This window comes from Delphinus delphis, chromosome 17 (genome assembly GCF_949987515.2).
Source record: "Delphinus delphis chromosome 17, mDelDel1.2, whole genome shotgun sequence".
In the NCBI taxonomy this organism is placed as follows: Eukaryota; Metazoa; Chordata; class Mammalia; order Artiodactyla; family Delphinidae; genus Delphinus; species Delphinus delphis.
In genome coordinates, this window is record NC_082699.1 from 47,276,888 (window position 1) to 47,290,213 (window position 13,326).

At 39.0% G+C, this 13,326-nt stretch overlaps 1 protein-coding gene across 1 annotated transcript in view; it reads right to left on the reverse strand.

Annotated features, from left to right (window-relative positions):
* Positions 1-2,629: 2,629 nt before the first annotated feature.
* SLC25A32 (solute carrier family 25 member 32) overlaps positions 2,630-13,326 on the reverse strand; it is a 49,242-nt gene continuing 38,545 nt past the window's right edge. Inside the window, exons 4-7 of the mRNA XM_059995024.1 lie at positions 12,708-12,868; positions 12,220-12,333; positions 11,748-11,893; positions 2,630-3,972 (exon numbers count right to left, since the gene is read on the reverse strand). Coding sequence (XP_059851007.1) covers positions 3,837-3,972; positions 11,748-11,893; positions 12,220-12,333; positions 12,708-12,868 — 557 coding nt within the window. The 3' untranslated portion in view covers positions 2,630-3,836. The remainder of the gene's footprint in view (positions 3,973-11,747; positions 11,894-12,219; positions 12,334-12,707; positions 12,869-13,326) is intronic.

Consider the following 13,326-nt stretch of genomic DNA (forward strand, 5'->3'; position numbering starts at 1 on the left):
AAGTTCAATCTGAGATTCTTTATGAAAAGTTCCAGCACAGCCAATTTAAAAGTCTATGTGGTCAATTACCCAGACTTATTTTGCAAACAAATAAGTCTTAATTTGGCTATATTTTGTAGAAATGAGGGTACTTTTAGAGAGAAAAAGATTGTTTCAGTGAATACAGAATTCTAGTTTTGTTAATTGATGTCTGTATTTACTGGCGAAGACTCACTTCCCAGATAACTCCTTGTTAATTTAGTCATTAAAAAGACACTGTTTCTGAAGTTCTTCACAGTAATCTAACTTTGGAAGAAGATCAAGATGCATCATGACCTGCAACCAGGTTATGCATACTGGAAAAGACATCAGATAAAGGACTCTTTTGGGCCACTTCGGAGGGGACCTTATCAGACCTCTACAACCGAATGAACTGCAACTCCAATTTCTGACACCTGACTTAGACTAAGACCAGCACTACCAGACCAGGATGAGAATATTACATCAGAAGTAGACAGCTGACCCAAGATGCCAGAGCAGGTCGGTATACTGATTACTTTGACAATTGCTCACACTTTTGCTAATGAACCAAATGTATTTCTTGGGCTCAATCCCATGCAAGTTTCAAAAAAAAAAAAAATCAATCCAATCGCTGGGTTTGTGGCCAATAACCAGTACTCCCAGGTTGCCTTGGTGGATTTCTCCTCTCCAAAGCTCTAACTGGATGGTTCTTAGACATTTTATTTCAAACGAAACTCTAGCACCATGCAAGCTAACATTGCCACCAATATCACTAACTGATACCCTCTTACCTGACCAACTAACGGTGCATGTTCTGAACCTGGCCATAATACTCCTTTTTTATTAGATGTTGAATATTGGGTAGCTCCTAACAGGACCCAATGGATTTACTGAACAAGTTTATGACCTTGGCTCTCCCCAGGTTGGTTAAGAAGATAAAAAACTGGTTTCCCTTGGGCTCAAGGTCACCTATGGCTACCGTGGAAACAGCCCCTGTCAATCTGTAATGTGAGTACTCTGGTTACTACCAGTTTTCCAAATGGCATGAACATTTATCCATGATATTTGTTTACTCATCTTATGACCCATGAAGTGTCAGATTTCTGCTCTGAACAATCCTCTTCCTAGTTTAGGGGAAATATTAGGAAAATGGTTTTGTTTAGGAGGATTTTGGCTTAAATCTTTGCTAATGATATTGCTACTACCACCAATTTAGTTTGTGGAACTTATAAGTTGATACTTTCCTGCCTTTCATGCTGTGTCACCTACTCGTACTAAGATAATGTCTAAATGACTTGAAACTATAGATCACATCTGTAGTTCTATATAAAATAATGGACATACCCCACACACATGTGAGGAAAATTGGCTTAAGTCTTACTGGACAACTTAGAATTGAATGTCAGTCCTTGCCAAACATCCTGCTAGTACAACTCCCCCGAAAGGAGAGAATCGGGCCATTAAGACCAGGCATCAAGGGACAGGCAAGCAGCCATCCTGGTTTTGAGGGACCGAATATCTGATCACCTAACACTTTCTACTGAAAGATTATTTCACAATTTCCCCCCATTGATCATTAAAGGTCATATTTTATGGCAAGACAAGAAAAACTTAAACTTTTCTCTGCCCTTTGGTGGCCTCTCTCCCCACTACTGTGCATTGTGTATCGCATTATGCATCGGCCAAACCTTCCCCATTGGCAGAGATACCTGCTCAACCACAGAGAGCAACACTCTCCTAGCATCAGAAAGACAACTCCTTAAAAGACAGTATTCCTTCTTGATCTTGTAAGGGGCCAAGATGATGCTTAGACTTGGATTGTGTAAACTATCAACAACACGTCATCTAAATGTATAGCCTTCTGTCTCAACAAACTTCTATAACTGTGTCTTTACTTCACTTCTCAGAGCTTTCTGAGATGCTCTTCCTGGGTTGTAATATCCAAATTTGGCTCGAATAACAGTTTCCATTCCTTAGGTTGACTGATTTTTGTCAACATCTCATAGTGGCTTGCTTCCTCCCATATGTCAAAATGTTTCAAATACTACCTCCTCAGAGACCTTTCCTGACCCCAGCTGTCCTACCTGGCATAGCAACACTATTCCCAACTCCTTAGTTTTACTTCTAGCATTTAATATTTGAAATTATATTATGCATATTTATGTTTTGTCACTTCACACTAAAATGAAAATTCCCTGAGGGCAGGAATGTTTTGTAGCTCATTTACTGCCATATCCTCAATGCTTGGTAACATACATGGCACAGCGCAGGAAGGAGTGCTGTAACCGTTGATCGAGTGGAATGAATTCTCTTCTCAGAACTCGTGCAGGGCTTGTAGAAATCTTCTTGCGTGTTCTTAATCTAGAACTGTAGTTATTTAATGCTTATTCATCCCACAAGCCTGCATGCTCTCAGAGGACAGGAATTATGGCTTATTAATTTAGGGGTACACAGGAGGCATTCAAATAATGGCACTACCTCTAAAACTCCAAATATCAACTGCAACTTGTCTTTCCATACAGGGACTATTATCAGGATTTCATGTGAATAATAGTATTATTCAGAAAGAGGAAAATACATCACATTTAATTTATAATGCATTCCTCTGCATGTAACGAGATACAGTAAATACAATTAGGTACTTATCTTTATTTTTAAAACAAAGCCATTTTCAAAATATTTAAAAAAATAGACCTCTTTTCAAAGAACCATCTAAATATGGCTTTGACAGCCACAGTATTTTATTTATAACAAATAGATGGTACTGCAAAAAGCATTCATACATGTTTACGTAAATAAAAATGTTAGTATCATTCTGGCACCTTTTTGGGGCAGGCCTTTATATTTATAGAAAAATTACCGTAACTCAAAAGTAAAATCAATAATGGCCTTTACTGTAATTTGTATTTAAACCTGAATTTGAGCAACCAGTGTAGACTGGTAACTTATTTGGGATCTGGACTCACATATCTGAAATCTGAAGTAGAAAGCTAAAGCTTCTCATTTCCATACAGTTTATCAACAAATGTACCCCAGTCATTCTAGTATCTATATAAGGTGATCTATTAGCAACACCAGTAAAGTGATTTATAGACAAATATGCTAAGTAAGGGCTGACACAGCTGGATCCTAGTTCAGATTTTATAAAAAGACACTAAGTACCTATGCCGAAAAATAATGTGATCCAGGATTACATTTTAAATGATGAAAGAGCTTCTGGGAAAAAAAATTAGTGATGGAGTGACAACAGATGTCAGGTACTTCTCAAATTAAGAGAAGTACATAACTGCATTCCAAATGAATTAAAACAAAAGCACATTTACAGTGGATTTTTTTCCCCCACCAAACTTTCCCGTTTCAAAAATGGTCAGGATTTGGGCAACTTCTTTCCCAGCAAACACTCGAAACAGCAATGACATCTTTTAAGAAGCCTTTTTTTTTTTTGCTATTGCACAGAGGTTGATTTTAAAGCCAATACAGACAAATGAGTTCAGAAAAAGGAGCGGTCTTCAAATCCATTCAGCAAATGCTGCAAATCAGCTTCTACGTGGACAATGAAATGGAGAAAATCTGTGAAACTCTCCATTTGGTGTCAGTTTTACTGTCGTGTTGCTGGCAACCATTTCAGGTAGAGGAAGCCAAGTCCCATATGTATGGGGAAAGCAAAAGCAGAAAAACATTGTGAAGGCTTAGCAGTTCTGTGACTTCTAATGATTATAGACCGAATTCAATTATGAGCCATGTTGCTGTGCAGTATTCTTCTGAGTTTCATGTCTCAAATACAAAGGAGCACATGGCTGCCTTGGGCAGATGTACTGGAATTATCTTCCTTTAGTTTACTTTTTCTTTTCTCTAAGGCCAAGTAAAAAATGTGAGATATTTTCATATACCACAAAGGTAATACAGCAGGCTGGAGTCACTCTAATCAAATTGGGGGCAATTCCTTTGTAAAATCCACCGATGCCTTCTTTCCTTTAGAGAGAGAAAAAAAGGATATATACAGATATATACATATATACACATATATACTTAATTTCCTACAGAGCTAGCCTGAAGATAAAATCATAAACATCTTTCAAATGCCCTTAGATGTGTGAACATGTAACAGTATTAGCTGATCTAATGCAGGCATTAAACATCTCAAAACTAATAAAAATGCTAGACAACACTAAACATAGCACACAAAAATAAAACTTTATTTTCTTAATGCCTAGAATTGGAATAAAGCCTTGAAACTTTTCACTTACTTTCTCAATATATATATTTACTAAAGTGAACTGAATTTAAATGTTTAAATACTCTGTTCTGGCCTTTTAGAATTAAAAAGAAACGTGGGGATGTATACCTATAACAACTTAAACATCCCCACACTGAAGACATGCATGTCTTCCATACATGGAAACAAGTGTTTGCGAAAGTTCTGCTACCAGTAGCAGATGTGGGGCCTTTTTTCCTTTTCTTTTTTTAAATTGGAGTATAATTGCTTCACAATGTTGTGTTAGTTTCTGCTATGCAATGAAGTGAATCAGCTATATGCATACATATACCCCTCACTCTTGGACCTCCCACACCCCCCCCCCCCACCCATCTACGTCAACACAGAGCAAGGAGCTGAGCTCCGTGAGCTATATAGCAGGGTCCCATGAGCTAGCTATTTTACACATGGTAGTGTATTTATGTCAAACCTAATTTCCCAATTCATTCCATCCTCCCCTTCCCCCCGCCAACATGTCCACACGTCCGTTCTCTACATCTGTGTCTCTATTCCTGCCCTGGAAATAGGTTCATCTATGATTCCACATGCACGCATTAATATACGATATCTGTTTTTCTCTGACTTCCTTCACTCTGTATGACAGACTCTAGGTCCATCCACATCTCTACAAATGACCCAATTTTGTTTCTTTTTATGGCTGAGTAATATTCCATAGTATATATGTACCACATCTTCTTTATCCATGCATCTGTCCATGGACATTTAGGTTGTTTCCATGAGCTGGCTATTTACAAATAGTGCTACAATGAACACTGGGTTACATGTGCCTTTTTGCATTGTGGTTTTCTCAGGGTATATGCCCAGTAGTAGAATTGCTGGGTCATAGGGTAGTTCTATTTTTAGTTTTTTAAGGAACCTCCAGACTTTTCTTCACAGTGGCTGTATCAATTCACATTCCCACCAACAGTGCAAGAGGGGTCCCTTTTCTCCACACCCTCTCCAGCATTTATTGTTTATAGATTTTTTGATGATGGCCATTCTGACTGGTGTAAGGTGATACCTCACTGTAGTTTTGATTTGCATTTCTCTAATGGTTAATGATGTTGAGCATGCTTTCATGTGCTTGTTGGCAATCTGTATATCTTCTTTGGAGAAATGTCTATTTAGGTCTTCTGCCCATTTTTTGATTGGATTTTTTGTTTTTTTGATATTGAGCTACATGAGCTGTTTGTGTATTTTGGAGACTAATCCTCTGTCAGTTGTTTCGTTGGCAAATATTTTCTCCCATTCTGAGGGTTACTCTTCGTCTTCTTTATGGTTTCCTTTGCTGTGCAAAAGTTTTAAATTTCATTAGGTCCCATTTGCTTATTTTATTTCTATTTTCATTACTCTAGGTGGTGGGTCATAAAAGATCTTGCTGTGATTTATGTCAAAGAGTGTTTTTCCTATGTTTTCCTCTAAGAGTTTTATAGTGTCTGGCCTTACATTTAGGTCTTTAATCCATTTTGAGTTTATTTTTGTGTATGGTGTTAAGGAGTGTTCTAATTTCATTCTTCTACATGTAGCTGTCCAGTTTTCCCAGCACCACTTACTGAAGAGGCTGTCTTTTCTCCACTGTATATTCTTGCCTCCTTTGTCATAGATTAGATGACCACAGGTGCGTGGGTTTATCTCTGGGCTTTCTATCCTGTTCCATTGATCTTTCTGTTTTTGTGCCAGTACCATACTGTCTTGATATTGCTCCAGCTCTGTTTTTCTTTCTCAAGATTGCTTTGGCTATTAGGGAACTTTTGTGTTTCTATACAAACTGTAAAACTTTTGGTTCTAATTCTGTGAAAAAAAAAAAAGCCATTGGTAGTTTGATAGGGATTACACTGAATCTGTAGATTGCTTTGGGTAGTATAGTCATTTTCACAATGTTGATTCTTCCAATCCAAGAACATGGTATATCTCCCCATCTGTTTGTATCATCTTTGATTTCTTTCATTAGTGTCTTTTTTTTGTTTGTTTTTAAGACTGTTTGGAATTTATTCTCTTAAATAAGAACAGTAACATTTGTTAAAAAAAATTAAAAGTACAACACCTTACTTTCACAGTAACGGAAAAACAAAGTTACGCAATTAAATAACAATACCACAGGTTAAAAACAGAGGCAAACACAAGGCTTCATGGCAGGAAGCATGGAGGTGGACAGGCGCACCGTTCTGGCACAGCTCTGGCCTCTGTACCACGCCTGGGGACCCGCCTGCCGCCCTCTACCCCAAGCTTAACGGACCAGGAAAAGTGGGGTGCAGAATCCCTTAATTCACTGGTCAGGCCTTCAAGGCCATGCTGAGGGCCGTTTCTGGAGAGACTAAGGATTCCACTGTCCTACAGACATACTAAACACCAAGAGACACCAGGGAGTTGTGGTAACAGACCTGGGGTGGGGGGAAGGGGTAAACACAGGCCTGAAAGCAAAGCAAACCTGGGGTTCCTGAGCAAGAGCCCTGCTCCCCTGGTTTGTCTAAGTCACCTTTCTGGGGTTGGGAGTGTGCACTGCTCACTTTCTGAGACACTTGCCCCTGCGGTCCCCACCTCCCCCAGGGTGCCTGGCTACTCTGATCTCCCCAAACCCCGACCGGAACACTAAGCCAGGTCAGTGGCACAGTCCCCAGTGTAAGCCAGAACCAAGGAACAAGAAGCTTGGGAAAAACCTTCCCTAGTATTATTATTATTTAGGGCACAATACATAAACGTGTACTTGTATATATGAAACTAAACCAGAGCAAACATATGTGTGTATATATATAAATGTTCACACAACACCATCTACTTTGACTCTTGGGGTAGGGTTGGGGAGGGAAGCTGGATTCGGATTCTCTTTGCTTTTCTAATAGGCTTTCCAGAAATGCCTATAAGAGAAGAGGGCTTGGGAAGCAGTGGGAAGATCTCGTAACTTCCTCCTGATGGCAGGAACCCAGGATCGTACCGCGTGGCTATTCTAGCTGGTGTGGGAAATGCCTGCATTTCCTAATGGCTCATTCAGCATCCAAACTATGGAACCCAAAGGTGACCATGCAGGTGACCACGGGCATGCACCAGCCACAGCGAGGCAGCCTTTTATGTTAAGATCCTCTTTCCACAAGACGACAGACAACGAAGCCTTTCTCCCATCCCATGTCTGTGACCTGTACTGGAAGCAATGCTCTTCTGTTCCCTATGATACCCCAAGCCGGTACACTTCAGTTTTGGTTACCCGCTATGTGAGGTGTAAAGGGGATTCCTCTGGATGAAAAGATCTAAAAACCTTCAACCGAGGGTCTTGTATTCAACGAGAAAACATCCCACTGGGGTTTTTCTTTCTCTGCCTGTTGTTATCCAAATGTTTCCTCAAGTCAGGGAAGGTACGATGAGGCCAGGGTAAGAAAATCTGTGCCAGGTCCACTGACCTGCAGCAGAAATATAAGAAGCTTTTGAAACAAAGCATTTACTGATTTTGAGAACAGAAAAGAGGGTTTCTACATTAAAAGATGCTAAACCAGGCAGCAGCTGGAGGCCAGGTTGCCAGAGACAGATGATGCTGGACTAGATTCTAACTCGCGGGTTGTGTTTGTGTTTTTGGCAACAGCAGTCATTTTGGTGTAAGAGGAGAAGAACATAAGGGAAAAGAGGGAAATGCCCATCAGTGTCTTAGTTTTCCGAGTATAGGTCTTTTTGTCTCCTTAGGTAGGTTAATTCCTAGGTATTTTATTCTTTTTGTTGCAATGGTAAATGCGACTGCTTCCTTAATTTCTCTTTCTGATCTTTCTTTGTTAGTGTATAGGAAATTCAAGAGATTTCTGTGCATTAATTTTGTATCCTGCAACCTTACCAAATTCATTGATTAGTTCTAGTAGTTTTCTGGTGGCATCTTTAGGATTATCTATGTATAGTATCATGTCATCTGCAAACAATGACAATTTCACTTCTTTTCCAATTTGTATTCCTTTTCTTTCTTTTTCTTCTCTGATTCCGTGGCTAGGACTTCCAATACTATGTTGAATAATAGTGGTGAGAGTGCACATCCTTGTCCTGTTCCTGAGTGTAGAGGAAATGCTTTGTTTTTCACCATTGAGAATGATGTCTGCTGTGGGTTTGTTGTATATGGCCTTTATTATGTTGAGGTAGGTTCCCTCCATGCCCACTTTCCGGAGAGTTTTTATCATAAATGGGTGTTGAATTTTGTCAGAAGCTTTTTCTGCATCTGTTGAGATGATCATATGGTTTCTACTCTTTAATCTGTTCATATGGTGTATCACAATGACTTGCTGATACTGAAAAATCCTTGTATCCCTGGGGTAAATCCCACTTGATTATGGTGTATGATCCTGTTAATGTACTGTTGGGTTTGAATTGCTAGTATTTTGTTGAGGATTTCTGCATCTATGTTCATCAGTGATACTGGTCTGTAATTTTCTTTCTTTGTGACATCTTTGTCTGGTTTTGGGATCAGGGTGATGGTGGACTCATTGAACGAGTTTGGGAGTGTTCCTCCCCCTGCAGTTTTTTGGAAGAGTTTGAGATGGATAGGTGTTAGCTCTTCTCTAAATGTTTGATAGAATTTGCCTGTGAAGCCATCTGGTCCTGGACTTTTGTTTGTTGGAAGATTTTTAATCACAGTTTCAATTTCATTACTTGTGATTGATCTGTTTGTATTTTCTAATTCTTCCTAGTTCAGTCTTGGAAAGTTGTACCTTTCCAAGAATTTGTCCATTTCTTCCAGGTTGTCCATTTTATTGGCATAGAGTTGCTTGTAATAGTTTCTTATGATCCTTTGTATTTCTGTGGTGTCTGTTGTAACTTCTCCCTTTTCATTTCTAATTTTATTGGTTTGAGTCCTCTCTCTTCTTTTCTTGATGAGTCTGGCTAAAGGTTTATCAATTTTGTTTATCTTCTCAAAGAACCAACTTTTAGTGTTATTGATCTTTGCTATGGTTTGCTACATTCCTATTTCATTTGTTTCTGCTCTAATCTTTATGATTTCTTTCCTTCTACTAACTGGGTTTTCTTTGTTCTTCTTTTTCTAGTTGCTTTGGGCATAAGGTTAGATTGAGATTTTTCTTGTTTCTTGATGTGAGACTGAATTGCTATAAACTTCCCTCTTAGAACTGCTTCTGCTGTGTCCCACAGGTTTTGGGTCGTCGTGTTTTCGTTGTCACTTCTTTCTAGGTATTATTAAATTTACTCTTTGATTTCTTCAGTGGTCTCTTGGTTATTTAGCAGCGCACTGTTTAGCCTCCATGTGTTTGTGTTTTTTACAGTTTTTTTCCTATAATCTAATCTCATAGCGTTGTGGTTGGAAAAGATGCTTGATACAACTTCAATTTTCTTAAATTTTCCGAGGATTGATTTGTGACACGAGATGTGATCTATCCTGGAGTGTGTTTTCATCCGCTTTCAGATGGAATGTCCTAGAAATATCAATTAAGTCTATCTGGTCTATCCTGTCATTTAAAGCTGTGTTTCCTTATTTATTTTCATTTTGGATGATCTGTCCATTGGTGAAAGTGGGGTGTTAAAGTCCCCTACTATGAATGTGTTACTGTTGATTTCTCATTTTATGGCTGTTAGTATTTGCCTTATGTATTGAGGTGCTCCTATGTTGGGTGCATATGTATTTATAATTGTTATATCTTCTTCTTGGATTAATCCCCTGATCATTATGTAGTGCCCTTCCTTATCTCTTATAAGAGTCTTTATTTTAAAGTCTATTTTATCTGAAACTAGTATTGCTACTCCAGTGATTTCCATTTGCATGGAATATTTTTTCCATCCACTGCCTTTCAGTCTGTATGTGTCCCTAGGTCTCAAGTGGGTCTCTTGTAAACAGTATATATATGGGTCTCCTTTTTGTATCCACTCAGCCAGTTTGTGTCTTTTGGTTGGAGCATTTAATTCATTTACATTCAAGGTGATTATCGACATGTATGTTCCTATTACCATTCTCTTAATTGATTTGGGTTTGTTTTTGCGGGTCTGCTTCTTCTTTTGTGTTTCCTGCCTAGAGAAGTTCCTTTAGCATTTGTTGTAAAGCTGGTTTGGTGGTGGTGAATTTTCTTTAGCTTTTGCTTGTCTGTAAAGCTTTTGATTTCTCCATCGAAGCTGAATGAGATCCTTGCTGGGTTGTAGGTTTTTCCCTTTCATCACTTTAAATGTATCCTGCCACTCTCTTCTGGCCTGCAGAACTTCTGCTGAAAAGTCTGCTGATAACCTTACAGGGATTCCCTTCTATGTTATTTGTTGCTTTTCCTCTGCTGCTTTTAATATTTGTTCTTTAATTTAATTTTTGTTAGTTTGATTACTGTGTCTTGGCGTGTTTCTCCCTGGGTTATCCTGCCTGGGACTCTCTGTGCTTCCTGGACTTGGGTGGCTATTTCCTTTCCCATGTTAGGGAAGTTTTCTACTATAATCTCTTCAAATATTTTCTCAGGTCCTTTCTCTCTCCCTTCTCCTTCTGGGACCTCTATAATGCGAATGTTGGTGCATTTAATGTTGTCCCAGAGGTCTCTTAGGTTGTTTTCATTTCTTTTCATTCTTTTTTCTTTATTCTGCTCCTTGGCAGTTATTTCCACCATTCTACCTTCCAGCTCACTTATTTGCTCTTCTGTCTCAGTTGTTCTGCTACTGATTCCTTCTAGTGTATTTTTCATTTCAGTTATTGTGTTGTTCATCACTGTTTGTTTGTCCTTTAGTTCTTCTAGGTCTTTGTTAAACATTTCTTGTACTTTCTCCATTCTATTTTGGAGATTTTGGATATCTTTACTCTCATTACTCTGAATTCTTTTTCAGGTAGGTCGCCTATTTCCTCTTCATTTATTTGGTCTTGTAGGTTTTTACTTTGCTCCTTCGTTCGTAACATTTTTTTGTTGTCTTGCCTTTTTTGATGGGTGGGGCCGTGTTCCTGCCTTACTGGTTGTTTGGCCTGAGGTGTCTAGTACTGGAGTTTGCAGGCAGTTGGTTAGAGCTGGGTCTTGGCGCCGAGATCAGGACCTCTGTGAGACCGCACCCTGATTAATATTCCCTGGGGTCTGGTTGCTCGGGGGCTCCTCTCATCCCCTTAGGTGTCTGTGGTCCCCCACCAGTGCCTGGTAGGTGTCCTAGTTGTGAGGAGTCACGAACTCCGCGTCCTCCTAGTCTGCCATCTTGACCCCGCCCCCCCCTTGGGGCCTTCTTAATTCTATTAAACTAGGTTTTTTATGACTTCCTATGTTCAATGCCATTCAAATATTCTATAATACCTAAATTTTAATTAATTTGTCAAGGTACTTTCACACATCTCATTTGATTTTTATAAACAACTCTGTCAACCTAGATAGTCAAATTTTATAGATGAAGAAGTCGAGGCTCATGGTTTTCTATGGAGTAAATGGGATATGGGGAGGAAGGGTCCATCAGCCATGTTTTCACCACAGACACTGGTCTTTGCTATAAAACTAATGATGTCAACTGGACGGTTTAAGATTTACAAGGTACCTCCTAAGAGCCACTTTGATATACCACATACTCTTACCTCCATGTCTTTGTGATTACATCCAATACACCATTGTAAAACATGTGTTGATCCTGCAGACGAGCTCTTACAACTTGGTATGGGTATGTTGCTGCCACAGCAAATATTTTGGATAATGCTGCAACTGATATATATTCTACCGTGCTCTAAAATGACAACAGAAAACATTTGTTTTTCTTTAGGTAGGGTTTCTTTAAAAATATAGAAGTAAAATTTACATAGGGAAACCAACACTGAAGTGGATCCACAAGTGAAAAATACTGTTTCCCCTCTTGAAACAAGGTCGTTCAATGGGGTTCTATTTTTTACAGTTGTGTGCCATTATCCTGTAAAGTATTTAACTATAAATTAAATTAGTGGCAGAATCAGTACTTATCATCATAGCAATACTACCAAAGTAAACGTGACAAAATTTCCATCTATTAAATGCCCATAAAAATAAATACCAGTGTTTTTTCAAGTATCACCTTACCAACTGTGCTTCTGGTAATCTATTGGTATGTTGGTTGTATTTCAATTTCAACAATTCATATGCCATAAACTGAAGGGCACCATGTGATGTTCCAAACAGCCCAGGAATAAACCCCTAGAAGGAACAAGTGAAGAAAAAAAAAAAAAAAAAGCTAAACTAAGCGAGTTTCCAAGGGACCACAGCTTCCGGGGAGGGGAGTAAGGAATGAGTGACCTCAATGTGTGACTTAGAGAAATGGTTACTCAACAAAGTTTTATTTTAGACAGTCCTTCACACACCCACCAGTGTCACAATGATACTTCTTATGGTAATGAGGATAAACAGTTTAAAGTACAATTTCAATACAGATTTCGGTTGTCATTAAATTGTTCCTTGCCTAAGTCTGGTTTCTTTTCAGGACTGAGTACAGGTCATTCTGAACTCAGACAATAGAGCCAAGGGAAATTACAATTGTCAGCTATTAAAATATATTGATAACGATTCATTACCTTATACAATCCACGCACACCTTCATACTTATATATTTTCAAAAGTGTATCAAACATTCCTTTATATTGCCGCTGTGAGGCATTAACAACACCATCGTACTGTAACATAAGGCGAGTTTTTGTTACCCATAATGGGTTGGTAATGCAGAGGGTCATGGCTCCTGAAATCAGATTTAAATAATATTACTCAGCATACAGGTACTTTCTCACTTCTGACAAGCTGAATTAAGAACAGTCCATTTATATAAAGAATGGGGCTGTACCTGCAACAGCAAGGTGTGGTCCCTGAGGCACAGACCTAGGGTTAATGGGTAGACATAGTTTTTGGTGGTCTTAAAAAGTTCCCCATGTGGTTAGTGAGAAATAAATTTAAAAGGTGATGAAAATGTGAAACACTTTCCCTTTGAGGTGTGAGAGTAGCAAAGATGTCCTGGCTCCTAAACAAAGTGGCCTAGTGTGGAGAACAGACCGAGGTCCTGGGAAGCAGATGCTGATAAGGAGATATATATACTTAGGAGGAGGACACAGTACAACCCAGAGGGGCTGAAGATTAGGGGAAAAGGACCAGCAATCCAGCACCTCAATCATCTGTGCATGTGCACACGTATACCCACCCCAA